Source organism: Panulirus ornatus, chromosome 30 (assembly GCF_036320965.1).
Source record: "Panulirus ornatus isolate Po-2019 chromosome 30, ASM3632096v1, whole genome shotgun sequence".
In the NCBI taxonomy this organism is placed as follows: domain Eukaryota; kingdom Metazoa; phylum Arthropoda; class Malacostraca; order Decapoda; family Palinuridae; genus Panulirus; species Panulirus ornatus.
In genome coordinates this window covers 23,720,844-23,736,588 of record NC_092253.1, presented here as the reverse complement: position 1 = coordinate 23,736,588, position 15,745 = coordinate 23,720,844, and the positions used below count along the sequence as shown (strand labels likewise).

Sequence of the window (15,745 nt, the reverse complement as noted above, 5' to 3'; positions counted from 1 at the left end):
TTTGTTTTTTCCCATCTTTGCGGAGAGAGAGAGAGAGAGAGAGAGAGAGAGAGAGAGAGAGAGAGAGAGAGAGAGAGAGAGAGAGAGAGAGAGAGAGAGAGAGAGAGAGAGAGAGAGAGTTGCTTACCATAAGTGATCAATTTCAAGAAGTTTCGTTCGTGTTCTTTTAGTTTCAAGTTGGTATTTCCATTTTTTCAGATTCATCTGTTCATTTTTTTTCATCAGCTGTAAATGACACCAAATTGATCTGTCTCATACACAAAGAAAACTGCATAAAATGGTAATTTGATATCCTCTAAGAAAGTTGCCATATCGTAATTTACATTATTCGTCACCTTGAGAAAATTCACCTTAAGACATAACCTGAGGTAGCCAACGTGGAGGATGGGAGGGGGTATATAAGGCGGTAACTCCATGCATTAACCCAAGAGCCGCCTTACCTGCTTCATTCACCAGGTGAGTCCACGTCTGCGTCTGGTCTTGACTTACCTGGAGTTACCTGAGGGTTCTTGGTGATACCTGTCTCAGTGCTGGTTTTATCTTTAAGTTTTGCAAGTTACAAAATTTCACTTGGAGGTCAGGTTCGTTGATCGGGGGGAGAGAGGAGGGAGTAAGAGACTGTGTCAGACTGAGGTGTGGATGTGACAGCAATTTCCTCCAATGGTTTAGACATATGGAGAGGATGAGTGAAGAGAGGTTGATTCGGAGGATCCGTCTGTGAGACGTGGGGAAACAATAGGAAGGAGGACACCGAGGAAATGGAGGAGGTGGAATGGAGGATTCCATAGGGTACCAGGGCTCGACCATTGAGGAGAGGGAGTGGAGTGTGTTAGTCACAATGAAACGGGTGAATGTGATATATGGGAAGCGACGTGATATCCACATGCTGAACCAAGATACATGTAGCGGTAACCATAACTATAGAGTTCAGGTCTGTGGAGCTGACTGGTGGATGATGGGCTCCAGGTTTGCCTTATACATAGCGGCTGGAACATTGCTTATGAGGGCACTGACTTGTCGTCTGTTTCTGATGCCGTCTCGCTAAGTTGAGGACAAATATTTATAAAGGCTAATCTTTAGAAAGAATTATCGTACACACACAAACAAACAGACAAACACACAAACACGCACATGCACAGGAATATATATATATATATATATATATATATATATATATATATATATATATATATATATATATATATATATATATATATATAATGATTGAGAGGTTAAGACAGGCAAGACTGGAGTATGTGGACTTGGTAAATATATGTGGGATGAACATGCAGCTAAATACGTCTGTAGACAAACTGGAAAACAGAAGAAATTGAGACAATAGACACATGATCCCATTAATGTGAAGCAAAAGACACAAAAGACAACAGACGGAAGCAGACAGTAGTAGACAATAAAGGTGTCTCACTTGCCATCATTCACAGGTCCTTGAATCCCGCTGACAATGGGTCGAGTAGTTCTCCTGACGGCCGTCCTGCTCCTTGTGGCGCTGACTGCCTCCACTACAGCTTACAGTAAGATCTCGCGAGAGAACTTTCCTTTGGCTTTATTTACATTCCAGTTTCCGTTCTAGAAGAGACAACCAAGTTTCCATGAAGGTTTACATCTCATTATATTTCCTCATGTCCTCCCAGCTCTCGGTCGTCAGACACCACAATACAGCTCTTCATATTCCCCTCATTAACTCACACCAATGTATAATATTCTGTATGAGTCTTCTTGTCACTCACTTTTATATGTTGTTTTCACCGTATGGTAAACTTTCGTACCATTATCCACATATTCGAATCCCCAAACAAAATACGTAAAAATGTTCCTCAAATAATTGTTTGCTCTCCTGAAACTACGAGATTTGATAATCATTTTAACTATCTAATTCAAGGACAGGAGAGCTGTACAGTACCACAGGATATTTCATCATAGATAAAGGTAGATATAAATCTACAACACATATCAGCATAATGACTGATGCCATCATAATTGCCAGCTCCAGTACATGAAGAAAGGACCAAATGTGCTTCACAGGTTCTAACTTCTGGTTTGTCTGTGCAGGAGACTGTCCTCAAATTTGTCCCGCTCTTCTTGCCCCTGTGTGTGGCTCGGATGGCGTGACATACAACAACTCATGTGAACTTGAAGTTGCAAGTTGTGAACAAGGAGGAGGAATTTATGAGGTTGGCCGAGGACCCTGCCCTACAGGCTCCTACGGCAAGTAATGCAAAGGTATATATCTTTCTTGATATGGTCATGTATGAATTAACGCACACACACACCACACACACACACACACACACACACACACACACATATAAGTATAAAGATATAGTGCAACATATATACAAAGTTAAGAAGAGGGAGGTACATGAACATATCTCATATTAACACTAAACAGTAATCACAAATATTAATAACAAAATTCCAAGTTGTAAAACAATAGTGAATAAAAGGAATAAACTGACTAAGAATGTGGTAAGTCCAGACTGCTTACACAAGTTCTGTGTGACACCAGATGTTGTTCAAGATGTACAGTCTATATATATATATATATATATATATATATATATATATATATATATATATATATATATATATATATATATATATATATATATATATATATATATATATATATCATACATTTTGAGACACAAGATCCATAGCAACAATCTACGTTGACAATAATGAAACATAAATGTGTTACATTGTTTTCTTTCTTCTGGTAGCGTTGCAGATGGTAAGCTGTGACGTCAGGAGGACCACCACGAACTGAGCACATGTCAAAGCTGCAGTGCAAACCAACCGGTAATCTTTGCTCCTAGCAATCAGCCAGCTGGTAATCTTTGTTCCTAGCAATCAACCAACCAGCAATCTTCGTTCTAGCTATCAACCAACCACCAACCTTTGATCCTAGCTATCAACCAAACAGCAATCTTTGTTTCTTTTAATAAACCAACCTTCACTCTTTGTTGTTTGTTTAAGATCTTCCAGCATTATTTTATCTTTGTGATAATATCGATGATTACTGAACGTTCTCAGATATTAGTACACCAGAGATGATAAGTGAATGTTTTATGAATTAGACTTGAGTACAGAATGTCGTCGTACTGAACCATACGACAAAATAAAATGATACACTCGTTGCTCTTCCTCCTTAATCTTTCATCCATCAATGTGATGCTATTCATGTTAGTTATTATAGTGGTAGGTAGGTAGGTACGTAGGTAGACAGAGAGAGAGAGAGAGAGAGTTGCTTACCATAAGTGATCAATTTCAAGAAGTTTCGTTCGTGTTCTTTTAGTTTCAAGTTGGTATTTCCATTTTTTCAGATTCATCTGTTCATTTTTTTTCATCAGCTGTAAATGACACCAAATTGATCTGTCTCATACACAAAGAAAACTGCATAAAATGGTAATTTGATATCCTCTAAGAAAGTTGCCATATCGTAATTTACATTATTCGTCACCTTGAAAAAATTCACCTTAAGACATAACCTGAGGTAGCCAACGTGGAGGATGGGAGGGGGTATATAAGGCGGTAACTCCATGCATTAACCCAAGAGCCGCCTTACCTGCTTCATTCACCAGGTGAGTCCACGTCTGCGTCTGGTCTTGACTTACCTGGAGTTACCTGAGGGTTCTTGGTGATACCTGTCTCAGTGCTGGTTTTATCTTTAAGTTTTGCAAGTTACAAAATTTCACTTGGAGGTCAGGTTCGTTGATCGGGGGGAGAGAGGAGGGAGTAAGAGACTGTGTCAGACTGAGGTGTGGATGTGACAGCAATTTCCTCCAATGGTTTAGACATATGGAGAGGATGAGTGAAGAGAGGTTGATTCGGAGGATCCGTCTGTGAGACGTGGGGAAACAATAGGAAGGAGGACACCGAGGAAATGGAGGAGGTGGAATGGAGGATTACATAGGATACCAGGGCTCGATCATTGAGGAGGGGGAGTGGAGTGTGTTAGTCACAATGAAACGAGTGAATGTGATATATGGGAAGCGACGTGATATCCACATGCTGAACCAAGATACATGTAGCGGTAACCATAACTATAGAGTTCAGGTCTGTGGAGCTGACTGGTGGATGATGGGCTCCAGGTTTGCCTTATACATAGCGGCTGGAACATTGCTTATGAGGGCACTGACTTGTCGTCTGTTTCTGATGCCGTCTCGCTAAGTTGAGGACAAATATTTATAAAGGCTAATCTTTAGAAAGAATTATCGTACACACACAAACAAACAGACAAACACACAAACACGCACATGCACAGGAATATATATATATATAGATATATATATATATATTATATATATATATATATATATATATATATAATATATATATATATATATATATATATCATACATTTTGAGACACAAGATCCATAGCAACAATCTACGTTGACAATAATGAAACATAAATGTGTTACATTGTTTTCTTTCTTCTGGTAGCGTTGCAGATGGTAAGCTGTGACGTCAGGAGGACCACCACGAACTGAGCACATGTCAAAGCTGCAGTGCAAACCAACCAGCAATCTTTGCTCCTAGCAATCAGCCAGCTGGTAATCTTTGTTCCTAGCAATCAACCAACCAGCAATCTTCGTTCTAGCTATCAACCAACCACCAACCTTTGTTCCTAGCTATCAACCAAACAGCAATCTTTGTTTCTTTTAATAAACCAACCTTCACTCTTCGTTGTTTGTTTAAGATCTTCCAGCATTATTTTGTCTTTGTGATAATATCGATGATTACTGAACGTTCTCAGATATTAGTACACCAGAGATGATAAGTGAATGTTTTATGAATTAGACTTGAGTACAGAATGTCGTCGTACTGAACCATACGACAAAATAAAATGATACACTCGTTGCTCTTCCTCCTTAATCTTTCATCCATCAATGTGATGCTATTCATGTTAGTTATTATAGTGGTAGGTAGGTAGGTACGTAGGTAGACAGAGAGAGAGAGAGAGAGAGAGAGAGAGAGAGAGAGAGAGAGAGAGAGAGAGAGAGAGAGAGAGAGAGAGACAGACAGACAGACAGACAGACAGACAGACAGACAGACAGACAGACCGACAGAGAGATTAGGGAGAATGAAACGCAAAGTATCCCAAGCGCTTTCGTGTAATGTCACATCTTCAGGAAAGAGCAGAGAAATATGAGAGAACTTCATTCCACAGCCAGTGTATATGGGCGGGAAGAGGTAATGTGTTGTGCCCCAGCACATGTGCTCTTCAACATGTGGCAGAAGACCAGCCTCCATGCCTGTTGTAAGATATGTTACTTGGTCAACACAAATTTAAGCTGTTTACAGATCCTCCCTACGACTGAGCTATCCACTTCATGTCATCCTTCACTGATGTTCGTGTTACAAATGTCCTCATGTTTTAGATTAGACATTCGTGTTACAAACGTCTTCAGGTTTTATAAGAAATATTCGGTGATATTTGTTATGATCAAAGAATCACAAGACTTAACTGAAGAAGTGTTTGTCTAATCAATACAATGGTCATTATATCTCACATGTATAAGTAAGGCACTGGACACTTGTCCTCTCCTCACATGACAACTACGTGTTGCTTAAGTCTAAAGCAAAGATATTCACCAGACTGTCCTATATATAACACACACCATCCACGACAATAGTGACCAACACCTGCAGTAACAGCTTAGAAGACATGCGATTTAACTCATCGATGGTTCAGGGGTTCGCTTTCTACCTACTGTTCTTGGTGGCCTGTGTTCGAATTTTGGACGGGCAGTGGTGAAATTGTCTATATTGATTTACTTGTGAATATTACATGTTCTGATATCTAGATATTACCGAGATGCTCATCAGTCGATCTGGGTCATCCTCAGGACTACAGTGTAAGTGGCTGCCCCACTCTACTTGGCCAGCAGTGTGTGGGCTGAGCAGTATCAGTTTTGGGAAGATACTTGATGGTCATCGGTGATCCAGCGGTACTGTGTCCGCCCACCGATCTCAGTGGCCTGGAATCCCACCTGACAACATCTAGGAAAACCCAAAACTCACCAGACTTGTTGGCAAGTACTGTAATGCTTGCCTCTCTGCTAACGTCAAAGAGTTACAACATAAATTCCCACAAGAATGCATTAAGAACGAGACAAGGCGACGCATCCTGATCCCAAGGGCCTCCCATAAGCAGAAACAAACTCCATTTGGGAGAATAGATCATGAAATTCTTCTGTAGCACATAGGCAATGCAAAACCTGACTCCTACAAGGCGTTGTACAACGTCAGACAAACAAAAACAGAACTCTCCTCTGCTTGTGCCGACCCTGTCAGTGCTGCCAGCCGTATGAGTAAAGCAAGAACCAGATAATCAGGAAGAAAATTCTATATAATTGCTTATGGGCGAAAGGATCAAACCCAGAAAAGAATATTGTTGATGATTCATCTAATTTTCATACCCAGTACGAAAAACTTGCTCAAGGTATTGGATTCTCTTTATCAATTAAATACACTGAAGCTTTAGTGTCAAACATCTCGTATCTATGGCAAAATCCACTAATAACGCCAACCAGGGATTTCAATTCTTATCTCGTTTAGTTTTGAATGCCTTAACCAGTGATTACATTTCCAAGTATAACGACAAGCCACATAGGTTTCCTGGAATAAATGAAAATCTCAAGAGAACATAAATAATCATATCACAAAATCAGATAAAACTAGTCAGTTCGTCAATACAAGGGAATCTATATATGTAAGCTTCAGGATCTTTTAAATGGTATTGAAACATAGGAAAGATTTTAACATCCAATCCCTTTAGGAATAAAGACCTTCAATTCTAGACTCAACCACTTATCAAAGAAAACACCAAGACATATTGAAGTCAGTAAGGTTCGTGAATCAAGTGAATCAAGGGGCAAGTATGAAGTCTGTTGGGGATGAGAGAGCTTGGGAAGTGAGTCAGTTGTTGTTCGCTGATGATACAGCGCTGGTGGCTGATTCATGTGAGAAACTGCAGAAGCTGGTGACTGAGTTTGGTAAAGTGTGTGAAAGGAGAAAGTTAAGAGTAAATGTGAATAAGAACAAGGTTATTAGGTACAGTAGGGTTGAGGGTCAAGTCAATTGGGAGGTGAGTTTGAATGGAGAAAAACTGGAGGAAGTGAAGTGTTTTAGATATCTGGGAGTGGATCTGGCAGCGGATGGAACCATGGAAGCGGAAGTGGATCATAGGGTAGGGGAGGGGGCGAAAATTCTGGGGGCCTTGAAGAATGTGTGGAAGTCGAGAACATTATCTCGGAAGGCAAAAATGGGTATGTTTGAAGGAATAGTGGTTCCAACAATGTTGTATGGTTGCGAGGCGTGGGCTATGGATAGAGTTGTGCGCAGGAGGATGGATGTGCTGGAAATGAGATGTTTGAGGACAATGTGTGGTGTGAGGTGGTTTGATCGAGTGAGTAACGTAAGGGTAAGAGAGATGTGTGGAAATAAAAAGAGCGTGGTTGAGAGAGCAGAAGAGGGTGTTTTGAAGTGGTTTGGGCACATGGAGAGGATGAGTGAGGAAAGATTGACAAAGAGGATATATGTGTCGGAGGTGGAGGGAGCAAGGAGAAGAGGGAGACCAAATTGGAGAAGGAAAGATGGAGTGAAAAAGATTTTGTGTGATCGGGGCCTGAACATGCAGGAGGGTGAAAGGAGGGCAAGGAATAGAGTGAATTGGAGCGATGTGGTATACCGGGGTTGACGTGCTGTCAGTGGATTGAATCAAGGCATGTGAAGCGTCTGGGGTAAACCATGGAAAGCTGTGTAGGTATGTATATTTGCGTGTGTGGACGTATGTATATACATGTGTATGGGGGGGGGGGTTGGGCCATTTCTTTTGTCTGTTTCCTTGCGCTACCTCGCAAACGCGGGAGACAGCGACAAAGTATAAAAAAAATAAAAAAAAAAAATATATATATATATATATATATATATATATATATATATATATATATATATATATATATATATATATATATATATATATGTATATATATATCATTTATTATACTCTGTCGCTGTCTCCCGCGTTAGCGAGGTAGCGCAAGGAAATAGAAGAAAGAATGGCCCAACCCACCCAAATACAAATGTATATACATACACGTCCACACACGCACTTATACATGCCTATACATCTCAACGTATACATATATATACATACACAGATATATACATATATACACATGTACATACTTCATACTTGCTGCCTTTATTCATTCACGTCGCCACCCCGCCACACCTGAAATGACACCCCCCTCCACCCACACGCGCGCGAGGCAGCGTTAGGAAAGGACAACAAAGGCCACATTCGTTCATACTCTTTCTCTAACAGTCATGTATAATGCACCGAAACCAGACCAGTTCTTTCCTCTGTATATTCTTTTGCTCATAGATTATCCTAATGCTCAGCTAAACATCTTAACAATGTTCCGATGAGAATATCTCCAACGCATATTGACATACCATAAACAACAGTATCTTGATTGGGTGACCTTCATTTTAATCATATACACAATGGAAACTTTGGACTTTGGATGTTATAAATTCGAGCAAGAGAACACTGCCATGACTGATGAAGAAGAACAATTTGATCAACTTACGACCTCATGTATGGATTTCAACCTAATTTTGATTATAAACAAACCAACAATACGTGAGGATGCAATTAATCTGATGTCTACAGATGACGTAACTCTACTTTCAGACATTGATATCATAATCATTACCGACCATGACATGATACAAGTGTGTACTGACCTGAACTCTGGAATGGAGACAGACAAACAAACTGAAATGGAATTGAAATGGGCAAAGCCAGACAGAATGAAGTAAAACCAGTACGTTGATAAGATAACTGAAGGAAAAGTGAGGAAGGATTGGGATGTAAGTCTGGTTTCTTAGATGGCGTGTGTGTCTAGGGTGTGCACGTGAAGAAGGTTGGGCACTTCTCTCTGCTGGTCTTAAGTCCTCAGTGATCAGTGCATGCGTTTGGGGGGAGGGTAGGGGGTTTTGAAGGGTAGATTGGTTAACTGATGAAAGCTAGGGTAATGTACGGAGTTTATACTCTTGTTTATGGTGTGTTTTGGAAAGGAGGTTTGTGTTGATGTGGGAGGAGGCACCGAACGCTCGTGTTTATTTCACTGTTGTATGTCTATTATTTTGAGTGCTCCTTTGTGCAGGGGAGTGAGGTGCAGTTCTACCGCTCAGAGACAGCTGGAGCATCGGATGACCTAGAGCTTTTGGGTAAAGGGATGGGAATGTGCCACTCTGGCCAGTTGTAGTCTGATGTTCCAAGGTCTCAATTACACTGACCAGCTTGTATTGTGAGATGGGGAAAGAAGACCAGAACATCAGGACTCAGTGATCAGTTAACTTGTGTCATTGTGGAGATATATTTGTGTGAGACACATAGTCCAGCACAAGGTGAGGGAGATGGTTGGATGTGCGCTCTGTACAGGAGCAAGGGAATGGGGTCTCCCCTTCAGGACATGAGGGGCACCCGCAGGGTGTGTTCCATGTTGACAATGAAGAAACGGAGATAAAGTGACTCTTGTCTTCCTGGATATGTGCGTGTGTGTGTGTGTGTGTGTGTGTGTGTGTGTGTGTGTGTGTATGCGTGTGTGTGTGTGTATGTGTGTGTGTCTGTTTGTGTGTGTGTGTGTATGTGTGTGTGTGTTTATGTTTGTGTGTGTGTGTGTGTGTGTGTGTGTGTGTGTGTGTGTGTATGTGTGTGTGTGTGTGTGTGTGTGTGTGTGTGTGTGTGTGTGTGTGTGTGTGTGTGTGAGTGTGTGTATGTGCGTGTGCGTGTATGCTTAGTATGTATATAAACGGGTCAAAAAAAGGAACAGACAAATGCGAGAACGAACAGCTTCAAAGATGACAGACAGATGGTACGTGAGTTGAGTATAGAATATGATTATGACGTGTGATGATATAATGGAGTAAATACTGAAGTGTTCTTCACCATTAGCCTGGGTTGAAAAAAGAATGAGAGACGAACAAGGAAACAGAACATAATATGTGAGATGCAGGACTTTGTGGCATGGTTGTGTAAGCATTGGCAAATTCAACCTCGCTCAGTGGAAATTTCCAGATTTGTTTTTTCCCATCTTTGCGGAGAGAGAGAGAGAGAGAGAGAGAGAGAGAGAGAGAGAGAGAGAGAGAGAGAGAGAGAGAGAGAGAGAGAGAGAGAGAGAGAGAGAGAAAGTTTCTTACCATAAGTGATCAATTTCAAGAAGTTTCGTTCGTGTTCTTTTAGTTTCAAGTTGGTATTTCCATTTTTTCAGATTCATCTGTTCTTTTTTTTTTCATCGGCTGTAAATGATACCGAATTGATCTGTCTCATACACAAAGAAAATTGCCTAAAATGGTCCTTTAATATCCTCTAAGAAAGTTGCCATATCGTGATTTACATTATTCGTTATCTTGATAAAATTCACCTTAAGACATAACCTGAAGTAGCCAACGTGGAGGATGGGAGGGGGTATATAAGGCGGTAACTCCATGCATTAACCCAAGAGCCGCCTTACCTGCTTCATTCACCAGGTGAGTCCACGTCTGCGTCTGGTCTTGACTTACCTGGAGTTACCTGAGGGTTCTTGGTGATACCTGTCTCAGTGCTGGTTTTATCTTTAAGTTTTGCAAGTTACAAAATTTCACTTGGAGGTCAGGTTCGTTGATCAGGGGGAGGGGGGAGGGAGTAAGAGACTGTGTCAGACTGAGGTGTGGATGTGACAGCAATTTCCTCCAATGGTTTAGACATATGGAGAGGATGAGTGAAGAGAGGTTGATTCGGAGGATCCATCTGTGAGATGTGGGGAAACAATAGGAAGGAGGACACCGAGGAAATGGAGGGAGTGGAATGGAGGATTACATAGGGTTCCAGGGCTCGATCATTGAGGAAAGGGAGTGGAGTGTGTTAGTCACAATGAAACGGGTGAATGTGATATATGGGAAGCGACGTGATATCCACATGCTGAACCAAGATACATGTAGCGGTAACCATAACTATGGAGTTCAGGTCTGTGGAGCTGATTGGTGGATGATGGGCTCCAGGTTTGCCTTATACATAGCGGCTGGAACATTGCTTATGAGGGCACTGACTTGTCGTCTGTTTCTGATGCCGTCTCGCTAAGTTGAGGACAAATATTTATAAAGGCTAATCTTTAGTATAAACTATGGTACACACACACACACACACACACACACACACAAACACACATACACATGCACACGAACATATATATATATTTTTTTTTTTTTTTTTAAACTATTTGCCATTTCCCGCGTTAGCGAGGTAGCGTTAAGAACAGAGGACTGGGCCTTTTTTGGAATATCCTCACCTGGCCCCCTCTGTTCCTTCTTTTGGAAAAAAAAAAAAAAAAAAAAAAAAAACGAGAGGGGAGGATTTCCAGCCCCCCGCTCCCTCCCCTTTTAGTCGCCTTCTACGACACGCAGGGAATACGTGGGAAGTATTCTTAATCCCCCATCCCCAGGGATAATATATATATATATATATATATATATATATATATATATATATATATATATATATATATATATATATATATATATATATATATATATATATATACATATATATATATATATATATATATATATATATATATATATATATATATATATATATGTATGTATATATATATATATATATATGGAAATAAGAAGAGCGTGGTTGATAGAGCAAAAGAGGGTGTTCTGAAATGGTTTAGGCACATGGAGAGAATGAGTGAGGAAAGATTGACCAAGAGGATATATGTGTCGGAGGTGGAGGGAACGAGGAGAAGAGGGAGACCAAATTGGAGGTGGAAAGATGGAGTGAAAAAGATTTTGAGTGATCGAGGCCTGAACATGCAGGAGGGTGAAAGGCGGGCAAGGAATTGGGTGAATTGGATCGATGTGGTATATCGGGGTCGACGTGCTGTCAATGGATTGAATTAGGGCATGTGAAGCGTCTGGGGTAAACCATGGAAAGTTCTCTGGAGCCTGGATGAGGAAAGGGAGCGGTGGTTTCGGGCATTATTGCATGACAGCTAGAGACTGAGTGTGAACGAATGGGACCTTTGTTGTCTTTTCCTAGCTCTACCTCGCACACATGAGGGGGAGGGGGATGTTATTCCATGTGTGGCGAGGAGGCGATGGGAATGAATAAAGGCAGACAGTGTGAATTGTGTGAATGTGTATATATGTATATGTCTGTGTGTGTATATATATGTGTACATTGAGATGTATAGGTATGTATATTTGCGTGTGGGGACGTGTATGTATATGCATGTGTAGAGGTGTGGGTTGGGCCATTTCTTTCGTCTGTTTCCTTGCTCTACCTCGCAAACGCGGGAGACAGCGACAAAGCAAAATAAATAAATAAATAAATAAATATATATATATATATATATATATATATATATATATATATATATATATATATTTTATACTTTGTCGCTGTCTCCCGCGTTTGCGAGGTAGCGCAAGGAAACAGACGAAAGAAATGGCCCAACCCCCCCCCCCATACACATGTATATACATACGTCCACACACGCAAATATACATACCTACACAGCTTTCCATGGTTTACCCCAGACGCTTCACATGCCCCGATTCAATCCACTGACAGCACGTCAACCCCGGTATACCACATCGCTCCAATTCACTCTATTCCTTGCCCTCCTTTCACCCTCCTGCATGTTCAGGCCCCGATCACACAAAATCTTTTTCACTCCATCTTTCCACCTCCAATTTGGTCTCCCTCTTCTCCTCGTTCCCTCCACCTCCGACACATATATCCTCTTGGTCAATCTTTCCTCACTCATTCTCTCCATGTGCCCAAACCACTTCAAAACACCCTCTTCTGCTCTCTCAACCACGCTCTTTTTATTTCCACACATCTCTCTTACCCTTACGTTACTCAATCGATCAAACCACCTCACACCACACATTGTCCTCAAACATCTCATTTCCAGCACATCATCCTCCTGCGCACAACTCTATCCATAGCCCACGCCTCGCAACCATACAACATTGTTGGAACCACTATTCCTTCAAACATACCCATTTTTGCTTTCCGAGATAATGTTCTCGACTTCCACACATTCTTCAAGGCCCCCAGAATTTTCGCCCCCTCCCCACCATATGATCCACTTCCGCTTCCATGGTTCCATCCGCTGCCAGATCCACTCCCAGATATCTAAAACACTTCACTTCCTCCAGTTTTTCTCCATTCAAACTCACCTCCCAATTGACTTGACCCTCAACCCTACTGTACCTAATAACCTTGCTCTTATTCACATTTACTCTTAATATATATATATATATATATATATATATATATATATGATTGAGAGGTTCAGACAGTCAAGACTGGAGTATGTGTACTTGGTAGACATATGTGGGATGAACATGCAGCCAAATACGTCTGTAAACGAGTTGGAAAATAGAAGAAATTGAGACAATAGACTCATGATTCCATTAATGTGAAGCAACAGACACAATAGACAACAGACGGAAGCAGACAGTAGTAGACAATAAAGGTGTCTCAATTGCCATCATTCACAGGTCCTTGAATCCCGCTGACAATGGGTCGAGTAGTTCTCCTGACGGCCGTCCTGCTTCTGGTGGCGCTGACTGCCTCCACTACAGCTTACAGTAAGATCTCGCGAGAGAACTTTCCTTTGGCTTTATTTACATTCCAGTTTCCGTTCTAGAAGAGACAACCAAGTTTCCATGAAGGTTTACATCTCATTATATTTCCTCATGTCCTCCCAGCTCTCGGTCGTCAGACACCACAATACAGCTCTTCATATTTCCCTCATTAACTCACACCAATGTATAACATTCTCTATAATTCCTTCTCTTCTCACTTAATTTCATCTGTTGTTTTCACCGTATGGTAAACTTTCGTACCATTATCCACATATTCGAATCCCCAAACAAAATACGTAAAAATGTTCCTCAAATAATTGTTTGCTCTCCTGAAACTACGAGATTTGATAATCATTTTAACTATCTAATTCAGGGACAGGAGAGCTGTACAGTACCACAGGATATTTCATCATAGATAAAGGTAGATATAGATCTACAACACATATCAGCATAATGACTGATGCCATCATAATTGCCAGCTCCAGTAAATGAAGAAAAGGACCAAATGTGCTTCACAGATTCTAACTTCTGGTTTGTCTGTGCAGGAGACTGTCCTCGATTTTGTCCCGCTGTTTATGACCCTGTGTGTGGCTCGGACGGCGTGACATACAGCAACTCATGTCACCTTAATATCGCAAGTTGTGAACAAGGGGGAGGAATTTATGAGGTTGGCCAAGGACCCTGCCCTACAGGCTCCTACGGCAAGTAATGCAAAGGTATATATCTTTCTTGATATGGTCATGTATGAATTAACACACACACACACACACACACACACACACACACACACACACACACACACACACACAAACACATATAAGTATAAAGATATAGTGCAACATATATACAAGGTTAAGAAGAGGGAGGTACATGAACATATCTCGTATTAACACTAAACAGTAATCACAAATATTAATAACAAAATTCAAAGTTGTAAAACAGTAGTGAATAAAAGGAATAAACTGACTGAGAATGTGGTAAGTCCAGACTGCTTACACAAGTTTTGTATTACACCAGATTTTGTTCAAGATGTACAGTCTATATATATATATATATATATATATATATATATATATATATATATATATATATATATATATATATATATATATATATATATATATATCATACATTTTGAGACACAACATCCATAGCAACAATTTCCGTTGACAATAATGAAACATAAATGTGTTACATTGTTTTCTTTCTTCTGGTAGTGTTGCAGATGGTAAGCTGTGACGTGAGAAGGACCACCACCAGCTGAGCACATGTCAAAGCTGCAGTGCAAGCCAACCAGTAATCTTTGCTCCTAGCAATCAGCCAGCTGGTAATCTTTGTTCCTAGCTATCAACCAACCAGCAATTTTCGTTCTTAGCTATCAACCAAGTAGCAATCTTTGTTCCTAGCTATCAACCAACAAGCAATATTTGTTTCTTTTAATAAACCAACCTTCACTCTTCGTTATTTGTTTAAGATCATCCAGCATTATTTTATCTTTGTGATAATATCGATGATTACTGAACGTTCTCAGATATTAGTACACCAGAGATGATAAGTGAATGTTTTATGAATTAGACTTGAGTACAGAATGTCGTACTGAACCATACGACAAAATAAAATGATACACTCGTTGCTCTTCCTCCTTAATCTTTCATCCATCAATGTGATGCTATTCATGTTAGTTATTATAGTGGTAGGTAGGTAGGTAGGTAGGGAGAGAGAGAGAGAGAGAGAGAGAGAGAGAGAGAGAGAGAGAGAGAGAGAGAGAGAGAGAGAGAGAGAGAGAGAGAGAGAGAGAGGGAGAGAGACATTAGGGAGAATGAAACACAAAGTATCCCAAGCGCTTTCGTGTAATGTCACATCTTCAGGAAAGAGCAGAGAAATATGAGAGAACTTCATTCCACAGTCAGTGTATATGGGCAGAGGTAATGTGTTGTGCCCCAGCACATGTGCTCTTCAACATGTGGCAGAAGACCAGCCTCCATGCCTGTTGTAAGATATGTTACTTGGTCAACACAAATTTAAGCTGTTTACAGATCCTCCCTACGACTGAGCTATCCACT

The 15,745-nt window shown here is 40.6% G+C and overlaps 1 protein-coding gene across 1 annotated transcript; it reads left to right on the top strand.

Moving 5' to 3' along the window:
* Positions 1–393: 393 nt before the first annotated feature.
* On the top strand, positions 394–15,313 carry LOC139758540 (uncharacterized). The gene is made up of 10 exons (XM_071680062.1): positions 394–456; positions 1,443–1,532; positions 2,071–2,230; positions 5,156–5,283; positions 5,831–5,881; positions 6,233–6,337; positions 6,805–6,911; positions 9,203–9,266; positions 14,228–14,398; positions 14,900–15,313. The coding sequence occupies exons 2-9, from the start codon at positions 1,463–1,465 to the stop codon at positions 14,389–14,391; spliced, it is 849 nt and encodes a 282-aa protein (XP_071536163.1). The 5' UTR covers positions 394–456; positions 1,443–1,462; the 3' UTR covers positions 14,392–14,398; positions 14,900–15,313.
* Positions 15,314–15,745: the final 432 nt, after the last annotated feature.

Coding starts and splice junctions, on each gene's coding strand:
- LOC139758540 (XM_071680062.1), top strand. CDS start 1,463: ATGGGTCGAGTAGTTCTCCTGACGGCCGTCCTGCTCCTTGTGGCGCTG. Junction 1,533..2,070: donor TGCCTCCACTACAGCTTACA/GTAAGATCTCGC, acceptor TTGTCTGTGCAG/GAGACTGTCCTCAAATTTGT. Junction 5,284..5,830: donor GACCAGCCTCCATGCCTGTT/GTAAGATATGTT, acceptor TCTGATATCTAG/ATATTACCGAGATGCTCATC.